We start from the raw sequence: 17,609 nt of genomic DNA on the forward strand, positions 1-17,609 counted from the left end.
ACAAAGGGATAGATGGCTGAATTTTGGGGTTCCATTTGTGGCAATGGACATGATCTGGGAGTGTATGGTGCATTTTGGATGGCCCCATGTAAAAATCAAGAGGATACATGAGGATCCGTGCTTTTGAATTAACTTTTTGCACCGTGGCACAAAGGAGTTAGATAGCTTGATTTTTTGGTGCCATTTGTGGCAATGATAATGATCTTGGACTGTATGGTGGATTTTGGGTTGGTCTCATGTAAAATTCAAGAGGATCCATCCTTTTGAATCATGTTTTGTGCTGTGGCGGTGCAACAAAGCAGTGGATAGCTTAATTTTTTGCTGCCAGTTGTGGCAATCGACATCTGGGATTGTATGGAGGATTTTGGTTGGCTCCATGTAAAAATCAGGAGGATCCACGGGGATCCGTGCTTTTTATGCTTTCTTTTGCTCCATGGCCATGCCATGAAGTGGTTGGTGGCTCAATTTTTTGGTGCCATTTATGGCAATGGACATGATCTGGGATTATATGGTGGATTTTGGGTGGCCCCATGTAAAAATCAAGGGGATGCATCAGGATTCATGTTTTTGAAACAAGTTTTTGCTCTGTGGTGGTTCCACGAAGCAGTGGATTGCTGATTTTTTTCATGCTATTTGAGGCAATGGACATGATTTGGAATTTTATGGTGGATTTTGTGTGTCCTCATGTAAAATTCATCCATGCTTTTTGAGCTTGTTTTTGTGCCGTGACAGTGCCACGAAGCAGTGAATGGCTGAATTTTGGGTTGCCATTTGTGGCAGTGGACATGATCTGGGATTGTAGGGTGGATTTTGGGTGGCCCCATGTAAAAATCAAGTGAATCCTTGAGAATCCGTGCTTTTTAGCATGTTTTTGCCCCGTGGTGGTGCCACGAAGCAGTGGACGGCTGAATTTTTGGGTCCCATTTGTGTCAGTGGACATGATCTAATATTGTATGGTGGATTTTGTGTGGCCCCATTTAAAAATCAAGAGGATCCCTGATGATGTGTGCTTTTGAACCATGTTTTTGCCCCGTGGCGGTGCCACGAAGGGGTGGACAGCTTAATCTTTGGGTCCCATTTTTGGCAATGGACATGATCGAGTATTGTATAGTGGATTTTGGATGACCCCACGTAAAAATCAAGAGGATCTGTGAGGATCCGTACTTTTGAACCATGTTTTTGCCCCGTGGCAGTGTCACGAAGCGGTGGATGGCTGAATTTTTGGTCCCATTTATGGCAATGGACATGATCTAGTATTGTATGGTGGATTTTGGGTGGCTCCACGTAAAAAATAAAGATGATCTGTCAGGATCCGTGCTTTTGAACCATGTTTTTGCCCCGTGGTGGTGCCACGAAGGGGTGGACAGCATAATCTTTGGGTCCCATTTGTGGCAATGGACATGGTCTAGTATTGTATGGTGGATTTTGCATGGGCCCATTTAAAAATCAAGAGAAACCATGAGGATCCATGCTTTTTGAGCATGTTTTTGTGCCGTGGCAGCACCACGAATTCGTGAATGCGTGATTGTTTTGTTGCTCTCTGTAGCCTGGGACAGGATCTAAAATATGACAGCCTTTTTGTTTTGTTTCAATGTAAAAATCATATGAATTCATGAGGATCCGTGTCTCAGATTCATGTTTTTTTACCGTGGCAGGGCCAAATATTTTTGGATCTGTGTTTTTTATATTTCAGTCTGTAGACCTGGCTGTGATATGTGATTTGATGTTTCATTTGTGTTTTTCCTGTTTAAAAAACCATAGGATCCGTGAAGATCCGTGTGGATCCTGGTTTTTACTTTCTTCCAACGCCATCCCCCTTACAGAAGCTCCTTTGCGTTAGTCCCTAAGGCGACCCTGAGGAGAAACGGAGGCCGTTGACAAGCCTGGGCCTAAGCTGAGGCGCCTGCGCCCCTCCAAGCGGTGGGGGGCGCTGGGGGCCGGCTCGAGGCGGGCTCTTCGGGCGGGGACAGGGCGAGGTGCGTCGGGCGCCACGTCGGCAAGCGTTGAAGCGGCGGCAGCAGCACCAGCACCAGCGCGGCTGAAGGGTCGGAGTTTGCTCCGGGCTTGGTGAGGGAGGAGAATCCCGTGGAGGTGAGGACGAGCAGCGGCCTGTTCACCCCCTCTAGCAGGAGGAAGGGCAGGAGGGTGGGCTCTGACGTCTTCCCCACCCCCTGGTCTCCTGTCAGGAAGGAGAGAGTGGAAGCTAGAAGACTGCGCTCGAGCTGACCCCCTTCCCCGCCCCCCCCCAGTATGTGATCAGGCGTCGCCAGCATTAGGGGATGCTGTGGGTAAGGCGAATGGGACTGAATTTGAGGGGGCATTTTTCAAGGGAGAGTGGAAGACTGAACGGGTGAGGCGGTTAAATTGTTTAATGGACTCTGAGGGAAGAGATTCTTTCCTCCTCCCACCCCTTTTTCTGTAGCGGTAACGCTACTCCTTTGGGGGTGTGAAAAGATAATAGGGGTGGGGGCGGATTTCCTTCAAGCACAGTTTAGTTTGGAGGAGCTCTTGATCTTTTTTATTTAAAGCTGGAATCGACCGTGATCAGAGTGTTAAAAGTTGGTATGTGTGCGTGGTGTCCGCACATTACAAGCTCTTAGTAATGTCTTTGCATCTCCACCAGTTGTTTCCTTAATAGCTTTTCCACTCAGGGCTGAATTATAAGAGGGGGAGGTACAAGGTGTGTATGTGTGAGGAAGTAGGGCTATAGATAGTGCAGTTTCCATTCCTATATATTTTCTACTTGGAAGAAAGCAAGTTAGCTCGTGTTTTTAGTGTGCGAATGGCATGAGAACTTGTAAATGGAAGTGCGGTGGTGGTTAAGGAAGGAAGATGAAATTTGCATTCTAGTATGTTCTAGAGGAGCAGTGTAGCACCTTCTGTTAGAAAGGAGTGTTGCCTATAGTGTGGAAGAACCCTTTAGGGGGCAGGAAAAAGGACAAGCCACGCTGCAACAGCTGTATAGCTCCAGGTTATTTCCCTGCCTCTCCTGCCACGTCACTGTTGCGTTTCAAGAAATCTCTTTGTGCCTGCAGGGTCTCCATTTTCAGCTTCATGCATTAGAAGCAATTCAGCCCCCTTCCCCCAGTTTGCTTCCTACAGCTCTGTTCTGTCTTCAGGCCCTTTGTTACAGTTTCATTAGTGCCAAAAATGATTAGAGGAAAGTATTTGTGTCAAATGTTACTACTTGTTCGAAAGTTTAATGTTCTAGCTCTCTGATTTAGAATGTAATATGTATATGCAATACAATGTATGTACTCCTAATCCTGTGCCTGAAAATCTATGGTTGATAAAACTGTGAGGCTATTTCTGCTAGATGGAGCCATGTTTATGATGTAGTCTGAGTAATCCTCAGGGATCAATTTGTGTGGCAGATGTCTGGTTGCCTAGCTGGAGAATAGAATGGCACTTGAGAACACAAGCTTGCCATCGCCGTCCTAAAACAAGAACACACAACATGTCTGTATTCAAGATAAGAAGTTCCATCAACTATACAGGCCCCAGAAACATATTTTGCTGTTCAGCCACATACATCACATACTTTTTAAGCTAATCAAGCCTGAATAATATCAACCAAAGTATTGCATATAAACCCCTTAAGTGTGAGGAATCTCTTGCATATAACTGTTGGAATTTTTTTTTATTATGAGCAGAACTGTGGAGAAGGGGGCCCCCTTTCTTAGAAGGGGGACAAAGAAAATTGCTACATTGGCTGGGTCTGGCCAACAGTTGTCAGAGTGCCAATCCATAAAGTGATTTATGGTGCAAAATCAATTTTAAAAAATACTGGTTTCTCTATTGAAAAGTTTTATGTTGTAAATAATTGCCTTGACAAGCTAGCAAGATGAAGACATGATGCTGACCTGGTATAAAGAACTGAAAACATGTGGGCTCCCTGCTATTTTAAGATTTACTTCCTAAGTAAATAACGCAGCATTACATATTGTTTACAACAGGCATAGTAGTTACAGTTATGCCTCTTCCCCATCAACAGTTCTTCAAGAGTGCATGCCTTTCTCTTTTTTAGATACAAATGAGGTTAGAACCACCTCACTTTAACATTTATATTTTATCATGAATAACAACTGGACCAGGTAGCAGTTGGTATGGGAAAGAACAGCTTTCTTAGTCAATCTCTGCAAACCTGTGAACTATTAAGAACTGCTCCTGTCTGTGCTTCTGAGGTTGACTGTTGCAGTTTGATTTCTTTTACTAAACAACCATGTTTAAATAACTAAACCTTCTTCAGCTGTTGATGTCCATAGCCAGCAAGAAAGCTATGTGGACCTGTTTTTTTCTCCTCGAGAAAAAAACTGCCCACAAGAATATCAACTTTAACTTACGCATTATTTTGTAGTATTTTTACTTCAAACATCTGAAAGCAATAAGGGTTGTGTAGGGCCCTCTGTTGTTCTCTGTCCTTTGCAATCAGTGCAGTGGGAGTTGAGTGCTCCTTATTTACTTTCATTCCCATTATTGAGAACTGATGGGAGTAGCCTCTCTCCCCTGACTCCTCTCCCACATAACCACCTTTCTGAGACATAAACAGTCCAATGATTGGAGATTGTAAGCCTCTCTTATCTTTTGATTTGCCTGTGATAAGAGTAATGCAACTAACTGATATAGTATAAGAATTCTTTCACCAAAGCAATATATGCAGAACATTTCAATTGTGGTTTAAGTACAATTCTTGCTTTTGAGTCTTCCAGTTTGCCTCTCTTTACTGTTTGAAGACTTGCATTAGTTATGGCACTTTATGAGCTATATAAATAATTTGAATTTCTCCATGTCAGTATGTTGCAGCTGAGATGCATTTTGAGAACGCTGTGAATGCATGTTACTTAATGTCTTCGGTCTTTACACAGAAAATCACAGTGGAATTTCTGGATGCAGTTATAGTTTGGTAAGTATCAGACTACATTATCACACATGGAAACTGAGTTACTCTAAATGGTGGTGGGGAGATGAGGCAAGAAATACTCTCTACTAGTGATAATGATTCCTGTTTCCTGAAAAAGAATAGAGAATAGGATTATCTACCCAACCACTGCTTCTCCTACTGTTCAGACTGGACCAGATGACTGTGATTTCTCATATCCCTCAGTTGCCAAAGAATATTCGTCTCAATATAGAGCACTGCCCCATCTGATGAGGCTGGAATTTTGACAGGCCGGAGCATAGTCCAGGGGTTTAAGGGATGAGGAATGGTCCATGGGGAGAACAGTTAGGTTTTTGGGGGGCAGGAATTATATATATGCCGTCTTGGAAAGGGCAGGATAGAAATATGCTAGTGGCTTCCAAGAGCAGTCTCTTTCCCCTTTTGCCACTTCAGGGATGGGGTGGGGATTTACTTGACAGGATGTGCTTCCTCTATGCCAAGTTCTGTGCTTACGGCTGTATGCATGCTAAATTTCTGCTCTTTTGTGTGTTGTAGGCTTATTCAATCTTTCAATCTCATGGGCAGTACCAGAGACCCCTGTGCATGTTGAAGTCTCAGTAAGTTCAAGGTGGACTTAAGCAATTTTGTATGACTTGTACATCTCATGTCAGAGAGATTATTAAAAAAGAAATTGGCTTATTCAAAATCACATTAAACTTTCAGTAATTTTGAAGCAGAAATTTCAATAATTTTAAGCATTCCTCAATATAGAATGGATTTGGAGGTCAAACAATTTATTTTACAAAAAAAGTAACAATAAATTCATTTGTCTCCAGCTCATTCAGATGTTGAGACCCATGCATTTCTAAGCATTTGTCCCCTGCCAACCCTTTCCTCAAACTTCACCTGGTGATAGCGCTATGGAGAGTTGGTAATAAAGAAGCCTTGAAGTGTATCCTCCATTATGCCATAGAAAAATGCTACAGCGGTTTCCTTTGCACAAGGAATCCTTGAAAATATTTCCTTCCCGGGTAGCTGGCATGCTGTCACAAAGGGGGGGGGGGCGTCCCTTGTTCGAGGTCCCTGGTGCTTTACAGAGCGCTTCAGAGTTGGGAAGCTCCTGCACCCCTGGTTAGGGAGCTGCCACAAATTTCCTCTAGCTAACCCTAAGCTCAGAGACTGAGGAAATAATACTGTACTGGGTGTTAACTTGGAAGTCACCTGTGCAAGGTAGACCACTTGGCTGCCAGGTTCCAGCAAAACAGTTACACAGTAGCTGGTCCATTGGCCAAGTTGCTGTTTTCTGATTGAAGTCCAAACCACAGAAACACTGTACAAGGTTAAAGAATAATTCGTTTACTAAAATTGTGCATAAAATATTATATATTTAGAAATTCTGCAAGACAGGATAGATAAAATAATAAAGGCTAATTAAACTAACAGTCCCGAACATACCTGGCAGGATCCTCTGCCAACAATACAAGATGTTGCCTCGCAAAGGTTATGCCAGAGTCAACAACAAAACACAATGGCCCAGGGCCAACACTCTAACCAAAGCATACTGAAACTCCATTTTTTTATCCCAAAATGGCCAACAGCATGGGCAGACTTTAAAAACCAATCAAGGCCTTGCTAGGACATGTGGTCATGGCTGTCTGCAGCTGAGCCATGCTGCTCATCAGAACAGTTATCCCAAGCTGGGTTCTAATAAGCTTCACAAGAATACTCAGTGAAACTGTGTTTTTAAAATTAATTTCAAGAACTCTTTGTGCCAATATATTACATTCATTAATGTCTTGCATGTTTTAAGTAATAATGTGATTCTATTTTGTGTTTAAATGAACACCTGTAACAGGTTAGTTTATAATGCAGCAGTAGGCAATTAATCCTGAATAGTTCAGGTATAACTTTGGTCCCAGTAATTTCACGGTAATTTATCTTAACCTGTCATTACAGTGAGAAGCACTCTTACAAACTTGTGGATGTCTGTCCTATAATAATATAATATTCAGCACTTATATTACACTTTCTAAGTGTTTTGTGCGGTGCACATTATCTCTGTAAAGTAGATTACTATTGCATCACCAGGTTGTGTAGTATTTGAGGCTGAGACTGAATATTGTGCGTAAAATCTCCTAGAGAGTTTGAGACAGAGGAATAATTTGAATCAAGCACCTCCTGGGTCATAACTCATTCTCTTAACCACTTTGTGCTGCCTCATTGTATAAATAGTTGCATTTTAATAGCTATGATGGAATATAATTCAAATAAATTCACATGCGACACATTTTCTTCAGTATATTGATTCATGTAGGAAATTCCATTAACTCTTCCTTTACACCATCACCTGAGCTATGTTCTTGTGGGGAAGTCAAAAGAAAGGATATGTTCCCTGGCAAATAGGAACGTGCATATTTATCTTGTACGGTGTGCTCATGGAGCATTTGCACTTTTCTGAATGTTGGCAATGTATGTGAAATGGCTCCAAGAATTCTTATTTATAACTTTGGGTACAATTTTATCCATGATTGTAAAAGCTGGGGGGGGGGGGAGGGTTTCCACAGGAGCCCTAGCTTTTTAAATATCTAGATGTTTTCTTTTAATGCTTACAAAATCCCCTGAACTCATTTTGGCAGCTTTGCCTCTGAAGTTACAGTCAAAATGTGAAGTTATGGTGTAACAGGAATATTGCATACACATAGGTGACATACAGCAAAAATGCCAAGCAGCTATGTAAATACATGAGGTGATGTCCAGAGACTAGGAGATTCTGTATGTGAGATAAGAATAGCTATTGAACAGTTGTCTCATTTGAAAATACATTATCCAGCTTCCCTTCATATTTCTTGAACAAGCTCAGCAGCTTTTTTTCCTGAAAATAACTTTGATTATTTAATTTATTATTTGTGTGCAGCATTTTCTTGTTATGTTGGAGTAATGTATCTTTTCGCCTTGACACTTACAACTAGTTTTGTTTGTAGATTTTGTCTTTTAATTAAAAGAAACAAGAGGACAAAACTCGTATTTAGCATCTAGAAACTATACAGCAAGGCATTACACACGTATGTACATAATGTGAAATATAACGTTTTATATTAGTATTCTAAATAAATAGTATTACAAGACTCAAATGATGTTTCTTATGAAGCTTAGATAATGCTATTTGCCTGTATTTGTTTTGCAAGTCTAACGTGGAGAGAGTGTTGTGCCCTGCTAAAATAAATTGAAACTTGATAATTGACTTCAGTGGGAGATTGTTTTGCATAGATAGAACTGATATTCAAAAATTTGCTCTAGTGTCTTGAAAAGACTGAAGTAGAAGTATTTAGCAGTGCACTTTTGTACAGTAGTATTGATGAATAATTCCCTATGAGAAAGCTTCCTTAAAGCAGAATTATTCTTTTTCATAAACTTATGGGAAGGATAAAGTTAAGAGATTTCTTAAATGGCTTTTTGGTCTTTGCTAATTCATGTCATTGCAGAGATGGGTATACATTTGCTATCTTCTAATACAGCAATTTCTTAAGTAACATACAGCAGTATTACACAACCTCTTAGGACAGAAAGTAAGACGCTCTGGCAAATTAAATCTGTAGATCATGTATGGTTGTCCAAACTAGAACCTGGCCATGATAATAGGGGTACTGACTGATCTCAAAATTTTCTGTTTTCCTGCAATTAAATACCTCACTACATTTATGTTATAAGGTGTTACTTAGCTGCCTGCCATCCAAATATTTCTAGTCTGTAACCTCAAAGGATGTCAGGAAAGGCTGTTTCAAGCTCTTTCTTTCTGCATTTCATTTTATTAAATGATACATTTGCCCTGTCCATCTCTTTCTTAAAGGTTGCAATCTAGGATTACTGGTCTGGGAAAAGTTCACACTGGCTTTGGCATTAGCTTGCTGGACCCATGTAATGTCATATTTTGTGATACTGAGCTAGCATGGCAGTTGGAGTGTGTATAATATGATCTTATTTTATATTGTACGAGGGGAAAGGGTAGACCCTCTTTATGCACCAGCCCCTGCACTGTTGCTCTCATCCAGTTCATAACTCTACCAGTTTTTTTTTTACTTTTGAGTAAAAATAAAATCTTCCTTTAAGGACCAGGCTGTAGCTTTTATTGTTGGGTTTTTTTAAGGGGAAGTGGATGAGCAATGGATTTTTAAAAAACCTGTATGTCTGATAACTTTGGTGACAAAATTGTTTGTCTCTTTTAGGCAACAATGAATCAAACAGACAAAAATGAACAAGATGTTCCTCCATATCTTAAAGATGAGCCACCAGAAGGTAAAATTTGATAACAAGTTTATTATAATTCTGTATACTGGGGTCATACTACAACAGTTACCTACCAGAGCTACTCATGAGTATTTTTTTAAAAAGTTGCTTTAGCAAGTGAATTTCCAAGTGCTTTTAATGCTGGAGCTGAAGCGTATTCCATGTGTTAATTGACACAATTGTTTACTAAATTGCAAATTACTTACATGAACAAATTACAAAACTGTCTTTAGTCTTGGAACTGACAAGTCAGTCACTAAAGGAACAACTACGCCACCAAGTTTACAACTGCATTTGTTTTTACAGGGTCCTGAGACGAACAGAAAATCTGACTCAGTTGTATGAGCAAAATCACGCTTGGTTTAATTTCCGAGTGAGCTTACTTTGGAAGTAGAGTTGTAAATGTCTCAACCTCTGCAAAAGCAGCTTTCTGTGCACTTAGACCATGTGTGACAGGTGCCTATCAAGTCTTCCCAGGGCTTCTCCTTGGAATTGCCTGTTTCATTGCTCAACTGCTGCAATTTATCCCATGGATTCTGGAGCTGACAACCATTTTCCTGCTTCAGCACTGTTAAGCTTGACTTGGGTCTGTTCAGATAGAGTTTGTGGAGGCATACTGTGTCATGCTGTGGTTAAATGAATGGTGTTATACCCCATCTCCAAGGAGTTCAGAACACCACTTCAGACTCACAACCACCCTATAAAATAGGCTTTCTCAGCTTCACCTGTCTTGCTCAAGACCATATAGTGAGTTTCATAATTGTATGAGGATTTCAACCTGAATTTTCCACTTGGAAGACTAGCACTCTAGCTACTGTATTGCATTAATATTTGAAATACTAGCCTGTTTTACTTTAGTGAAACAGCAGTTAAAACATAGATGAGCACTATGCTTTTTGGATTGCGGATTAATTGTAATGTTGAAAATAAAAGAAGGGTGGGTTCAGACATTTCTGTCACCTATGTCAAAGCCCCAGATATTTCCATAGGTATTATTTCTGACTTTGGGTGTCAGCAGGTGTGTAGAACTGTCAGGGTTTTGCTTGAGAGCGAGTAAAACAACTGCATGCTCAGGTGCCTGGGGGCATGTTGGCTCAAAGGGAGGAAGTTTCCTAAGAATTACAGGTTTTCAGGCCAGAGCTTCCAACAAAATATAGATGGGTAGATGAGTAGGGAAGTCTTCTCTCAGTGGTGCTTCTATGGTCAGGTGCATTGTACTGCTTGCCTAGGCTGGCTTCTTCCCATGAACTGAGAATAGCAAAGCTTGGATCCAGTATTAGTTTCCATTGATTCAGTAGTGGTTCCCATCATCAGAGCAGGACTTTCCTATCTCCTGTTTGTTTTATGTATGATGTAGGACCAAGCTGAGGGGATAGCTTTTTAAGCATTTGTTCATCTGGACAATTACTTATTGGCTATGTTGAGAATTGGTAGAAAGTTCTGGATCTGATGTGGACAAACAGGGAAAGAGTTTTGAAACAGAAATTCCTTTCATAACAAAGGCTGGGAATGCTTATGTAAGGGATAAGATCTATTTTGTTTCCTTAATGTATAGGCTTCACTTGTCCTTTGCATATTAAAATTCAGGGACAATGCAGCCAGTTGTATAGCACTGTTCATATTACGAGTTTATTTTCTTATTTTGAGTGAAATTAAAGAGGTTGTTCCGTGTTCATATTAAGAATTCCTTGGAAAGTTGCTGTTTTGGAGTACGCAGTTCTTTTTTATATCTAGAGTTGTGTGCTTGATAAAGTGTGGTTCAGAAGTTTAAACCTGAGAGACAACTTCCAGAATTGGAAGTAATTTGTGGACACCTGAAATAAGTCCTTGCTGATAATGATCTTCCAGCCACAGGCTTCCTCTGGTCTCTGCGTACCTTAGATAAAAAAGATTTTAGTAGATGCTTATGCTATTGCAAGATCGATCATACCTAGAGCTCCAAGTAGATCCCGTGTATGTTTTGGCTTTAAGAAAATTTTCAGAAGTTTGCCCGTAATGGCAGTTCAGCAGAGCTAAACAAGTACAAATAGGATCTATTGCCTATTATTTGGTTACTCTTTAAAGCTGCAGTCATTATTTCAGCATAATGATGGCTGTGACACCTGTATGCATCCTGTTAGTCTGTATGGATAGGCAAGCAATAAGCATGGAAGTTGGTATCCTGAATGTGTGATTCATGGGTGACCAGTGCTATGATTATAGAACCAGTTATTTCCAGAACACTATACTTGGATCCCATGGTAAATTTCTGCTAACAACAACAACATTTGATTTATATACTGCCCTTCAGGACAACTTAACATCCACTCAGAGTGGTTTACAAAGGGGAATTGCTCAAAGTAGTTTATAGCAGGGGGATTGCTGCCAATTTCCCACCTCCTACTATAGAAATACACTCCTCATGCTATTTCTTAAGATCCTCATTCCCCCCAGGAGCAGCATTTGGGGAAGAAAGTGAGGAAGTCCTGTTTTGCTGTCAGAACTATTTTTCATTAGCAGAGATTTACTGTGGGGTCTAAGCCAGTAAGCACTCTAATACTCTCCTACTCTGATTTCTGGAGTACATTAAATGTACCCTTCAGGCAAATCCCTTCGTGGCCTACTGTTTGAAATCAGGTGCTTTTGTATTTGGTCAGTTTTGATTTCTAATATATCCCCCTACAATACCAAGAATAGGGAGGAGGGCCAATAACAGTTATTGGGGGCATGCCAAACAAAACAAAACAAAAAAGACTTCACCTGCTGGCGGAAGTTAGCAATGGAGGGAGACAGATTTCCCTTGGGAGTGAGTTCCAAAGTTTTGGCATCTTGACTGAGAAGGCCCTTCCTTGGTTGCCACCCATCTAGCCTCATATGGCAAGGGCACCCAAAGCAGGACCTCCAAAGACAACTGGAGTAAACGGGTAGGTTCATATGGTAGAAGGCAGTCCTTAAAGTATGCTAGCCCTAGCTGCATAGGTTTTAAAGGTCAATACCAGCACCTTGAAATGCTCCCAAAACAATTGAGAGCCAGTGAAGATGACAAGACTGCACAAGACTGGAGTGATATGGTCCGTATAACCCCCTTCAGTCAGTGTTCTGGCCACAGTATTCTGTACAAACAGTAGCTTCCAGACAGTCTTCAAAGGCAGCATCACATATAACTCACCTAGATGTTACTAGGGCATAGACTACTGTAGCAAGATCTTTCCTGTCCGCGAAGGGCCAAAGCTGGGCAACAGCTGCTGCTTGTTTATCCAACAAGAGGCCTGGTTCCACTAGCACCCCCAAGCTACAAATGTACTCCTTTAGGGGGAATACAACCCCATCTATAACAGGAGATAACCAGTTTCCTGGATTGGACTTTCCCTCCACCTGTAGGCACCTCCATTTCATCTGGATTAAGTTTCATCTTGTCAAATAGAATATGTCTAAGTGGCGAGAGTAGTAGAACTTTCTGAGGGGGCATAATAAATTTACCATAGTTTTGAGCAACGTCTGAAGAGTTATGCTTGCTATGTCAGAGGGGCTTGTGTAGAGCATTATGTTTATAGATGGCTAGACAAGAATGTCTGTTAGCTCCTGCACTGGCACGGAATTAAGGTTTTCGAAATATATTCTTGCCAGGTAGCGTTTTAGAGGTTTTGACTCAGATCCTATATAACACCAGCATGAGGCAAAGTCGGTCCTTTCTAGTCTTTCCCTTCCTCCTTCAGCTGCCTCTAAGTACCAAAAAGAATGCCAGGGCACTGGTGGTGGGGAGACCCCAGTGAACAAAAGCTACTCTTCTTGAGCAGCAGAATGTGGCAGGAAGAAGAGAAAGTAGTTTGTTTTCTGTCATCAGAACCATTTCCATTGGTTCAAAGAGGATTATGCTGGTGGACAGATGCACTGTATTGCCTCCAAATAGGGTTGCCAGCCTCCAGGTGGTAGCTGAAGATCTGCAATTACAACTGATCTCCAGGCCATAGAGAGCAGTTCACTTGGAGAAAATGGCTGCTTTGGAGAGTAGACTCTATGGAAACCTATCTTGCAGAGGTTCTTCTCCTCCCCAAACCTGCTTTCTCCAAGTCCCACCCCCCAAATCTCTAGGAAGTTCCCAACTTGAAGCTGGCAACCCTACCTCCAAACCTGGTTCCAAAACAACTTCTGTCATGCAAACAAGTGGTATAAAAATAGTTTTCATTTATAACACTTAAACGAGTTGCCAAGCATGTAAAACTAATGAAAGTTGTGAGGTATGGGGGCATCTGTGCCCCAGCCCTTAGCAGTTCCCTTATCCATCCCACCATTTTGTCCTGCTTATACTCACAGAACCTCAGAACTGGAGAGGGGAGAGGAGTTTGCAGCACATGATTCCTCCTCTTCCCATTGGGTCTCTCCTGTGCGGCCTGGAGAGAGAACCCAGCCACCTCCTCATTGGCCTGTTTCTAAATCCTTTATACGGCTACTGCAGCAGGCTGCACGTGCTCAGTCAATTCCCCTGAAGTATCCTGAGAACTAGCAGCCTTGCGACACCTCGAGCAAATCTTGGGCTGCCCCTCTTTTCCCCCTCCCATTACCCTGGCTGGGCTAAACTGCCAGCAGGTGTTGGCAGTGATTGAAGGGGAGCCTTAAAAGGCCCAAACTGTCTTACTGCTGATACAGCACTCGTCCTCCTTGCTACTGTTGTCCTGGATGGCTTGGCAGCTGTTGGCTGTGGATGAGTAGGGGCCTTAAATGGCCCATATTGTGTTGCTGCTGTTTCAGCCTTTTTCCATTTTGCCACTGTCCTGGTGGGCTTTCCTGTTGCTGGCACTTCAGGCTCCCAGGTGGACATTCTGTGATTCCTGGATAAGTCTAGGCGCAGATCTGGAAATGAGGTTGGGCAGCTCCCGGTCCCGGACAAAGTATATGAGAAACAAATAAACACAATTAAAATTCAGTGTAGTTGATGGATTAAGTTAATCAATTAAAATATTTTGCTTGACCCAATAATTGCTTTTGATTAAGGAGCAGACTTTTAATCTGCGTCAATACAGTAGGAATCTGCAGTGTTTTCTCCTGTGTAAGAGTGAATGGGGAAGTCTTACTCTAAAGATGCCTGCTGCAGCACACTGTATGTGCACCGTATAAATAAAAAGCATGCATTTTTGGTTTTGAAACTGTTGATTTTTCTCATATGGAAATATATATAGCTCAGTCCTGTCAGGGAAGAAAACACTTTCTGTTTGGGCTTAAATCAGCTGGACAGACACATTTTGTGTATGAGGGAGGAAAGCTCAGAGGAAGAAGATTTTAACACTCTTGCCCTACTACTGCAAGCTGAGTTCATAGCAGGCATACCCACAGCTCCTTTTAGATCCACCCAGACAATACCTCTGATGTTCCAGGTATGGAACTCCAGTATCAAATGGCCTTACAGCTTGTCTGATGTATACAGCCCTAATGATCACAACGTGATCACATTTTAAAAGTACTGATTCTGAAAATGCTCTGGCACAAGTATGCTGGATACAGCAGGCAGACACATCAAAACACAAACTCTTCGAAATCCTTGAAAAAGACTTCATGTTTGTGGTTACTGGTAAGAGCACTAAGGTTTACTGTTGAAATTTGCACATCTGTAGCTGGGAGGTTGGGTTTTTTAAAAAGCCTTTTACCACTTGCATTACAACTGTTAACTGCGGTTATGCTGTGCTGATTTTTACACTATCTTTTGCCAATCCATGCTTTTGATAGTTTCTATGTGACTTTGCATGCTGCTACTCTGCTTTTACAGTTTTGTATTTTCAATTGGTTTTATCATATATCACGTTTCTGGAAACCACCGTCCAAATTTTTTTTGGTAAAGTGTGGAATATAAATAAATAAATAAAACTTGCACATCTGCAAAAATAAAGCTGCTCTGACCTCTTCATCTCATTTGTGGGGAGGGTTTGAAATAAGGTGGTGGGCAGAAATTTTATAAAGGAAAAACACCACAGAAGTGCACAGATAGCCAAAAGTAAGTTTTTATTTATTGTACGTATTTATTCACTTAAAAGTATTTTTACCGCTCTCTTTGCTAAAAATAGCCTCTAAAGCAGTCGTACTGTTTGGTAAGAACTTAAACCATTAGCTGTGGCTTTCTCCAAACAGCTCGTGAAAAAGACACTTTCAGTAAACTTGGTGGATGTCATGTCAGAAAGATACTTGCGTTAGGTTCAAATAAATAAATGTTATCTGAACATTTGTTTTTCCCCCGCATGTTTAGGGTCCTTAAAAGATCACCCACAACAACAGCCTGGCATGTTCTCTCGTGTGACTGGGGGCCTCTTCAGCATAACAAAGGGAGCCGTCGGTGCCACAATTGGTGGTGTAGCTTGGATAGGAGGCAAAAGCTTGGAAGTGACCAAAACAGCCGTTACAGCCGTGCCTTCTGTCGGAGTAGGATTGGTCAAAGGAAGTGTTTCTGCTGTGACGGGAGGTGTTTCAGCTGTAGGTTCTGCTATCTCAAGTAAAGTGCCTTTAACAGGGAAGAAAAAGGATAAGTCTGATTAAAAAAAAGGACACTTGTCTCTCTGGCTTTGGAATCTGCAAAGATTTGGACTGCAACAAAGCCACGCGTTTTAAACTCCTCTAAAGAGCTGTATGAATGACTTCACCTGAAAGGGACAGAAGCAGCTTGGGGCACAGTGCCCAAACCTTCTCAAATGTTAGATTTCTTCAGGCTGTCACCTGGTGAAATGTTCCACTTGATAAATATGGGATCAAGTACTTGCATCTGAAGGGATAGTTCCATTTGAATATTATTTCACTGTAGATCTTTTGCAGTCTTGAACTGAAAATGTGAAAATATAGGGCATGATTTAGCCAAAATTTTAAGTCCTCTGATTCTAGTGTAGAGATTTAAGCATGTGCTTATTTCTCTTACTACAATCAGTTGAAATTTAAAGTGGATTATTTTGGTTGGATTATGCTCTTTGCAGCCTCTGCAGTACCATAAACATATTGGTGTTCCAGCTACAAGTCTAAGATTTCTGTATCTTTTAAAAAATAAAATAAGGAATCATTGAACTGACATCATATATCTTTGCTTTTTGAAACTATTTTTATATTTTCTCTAAATTCTTTACATGGTGACTGCTGTTGCGAATTGCGGGTGCGTGTGTAAATATGTATGTTATATCAATACAATCATTCATGCCTTATGGTGAAACAAATCTATTTTTACTTAGTGAAACTATAAGGATTTTGTAATGTCCCTCATTTCAGTGCAGTCTGTAGAATAAACAGTCTGTAGAAGAAGCTTTACACTTTAAAAACAAAACAAAAAACCCCTGTTCTTACTGACTGGAAAGAGACTGCTAAATCTCAGGTGTAACCTTACAAGTATCCACTCCTCACCTGCAAAACAAAAATCCCTTGTGCTGATAGTTTGCTCAAACTGAACCTTAAGTCCAAGTTTACAGTCCATGCAATATTGGGTAACTTGTAACTCTAGTGTAAAAACACTTCTGTATTATTTGGCTAGAAGCCTCAAAAATTATTCTGAATCAGTTTCTAATCTAGAACAAAGGACAATCCAGCAAACACTGTTGCTGTATATTCTCAGTGGGGGGAAAAGAGATAGTGTAACTTGATAGTTTTCCCTGAAGATCAAAAAAAAAAGTGATACGACTGATAATAATAAAAGCAAAGTGATTAAAAAGAACTGGGCGACCTGCATAAAAACGCAGGCTTTGTTATATGCGTTTTCCAAGGTGTCCTGGGTAAGATGTGGGAATCTAACTCACTCTTCAGTTTGCATTCTATAATCCATTAACTCCAGAATAGTCCTACTGAAAATGGTGGTTTGCACTCTGGAGTAGGTTGGTTTATGCATTGCGAGTTTATTTGGGAACTCTTCAGCATGTTCTTGTTGACTTTTTAGCATTTTTGGTAGTCTGTAAAAGATGGCTGAAGTTCACATGAATATTCTGTATGCAGTATTTCCTAAAATGTATGTGTGTAAAAATATACATAAATAAAAAGAAATTACCCATATGGGACTGTTTATAAGCAGTTGATTTTTATTTATGCCTTTTTCAGACTAAATGAATATTTATCAACATGGAACTCTGTAATTAATAGGATTACATGCTTCCCTATATATTAGGAAGAAACATATATTAGGATGTTGCCATAAGCAGTATCACTAACACAAATTATAATAACCAACAAAAAAAGGGTCATTCGGATGACAGATAAAAGGTTTTTGGAATACAATGCCCTATCAAAATACCAATGCAATTCCATTATTCCATAGTTTATACAGGCGGACCCTGTACCTCTACTCAGAAGCCTCCTGCATTCAGTGACGTTTACTTCTTGCTTAGTGTACGTAAGATTGCACACTTCTGTTGTTAAGACTGCCTTAACTGGGAGTTTCCTGGACTGTAAACACTCTGTGTTTATTAGCCAATCTGGATATTCCTAAATTTAAGAACTTGCATTTCTTGCTGTT

General features: G+C 40.8%; 1 protein-coding gene across 3 annotated transcripts; it reads left to right on the forward strand.

Moving 5' to 3' along the window:
- The first annotated feature begins 1,981 nt into the window (after positions 1 to 1,981).
- Positions 1,982 to 17,149, forward strand: TMEM263 (transmembrane protein 263). Of its 3 annotated transcripts, none has more exons than XM_054988372.1 (6): positions 1,982 to 2,091; positions 4,866 to 4,903; positions 5,435 to 5,496; positions 7,861 to 7,941; positions 9,103 to 9,172; positions 15,378 to 17,149. In XM_054988372.1, the coding sequence occupies exons 5-6, from the start codon at positions 9,109 to 9,111 to the stop codon at positions 15,662 to 15,664; spliced, it is 351 nt and encodes a 116-aa protein (XP_054844347.1). In that variant the 5' UTR covers positions 1,982 to 2,091; positions 4,866 to 4,903; positions 5,435 to 5,496; positions 7,861 to 7,941; positions 9,103 to 9,108; the 3' UTR covers positions 15,665 to 17,149. The 3 variants fall into 3 exon arrangements, with proteins under 3 accessions (XP_054844347.1, XP_054844349.1, XP_054844348.1); XM_054988373.1 differs by lacking the exon at positions 1,982 to 2,091 and adding an exon at positions 2,160 to 2,288; XM_054988374.1 differs by lacking the exon at positions 7,861 to 7,941.
- The last annotated feature ends 460 nt before the right edge of the window (positions 17,150 to 17,609 follow it).

Source organism: Eublepharis macularius, chromosome 9 (assembly GCF_028583425.1).
Source record: "Eublepharis macularius isolate TG4126 chromosome 9, MPM_Emac_v1.0, whole genome shotgun sequence".
Taxonomy (NCBI): domain Eukaryota; kingdom Metazoa; phylum Chordata; class Lepidosauria; order Squamata; family Eublepharidae; genus Eublepharis; species Eublepharis macularius.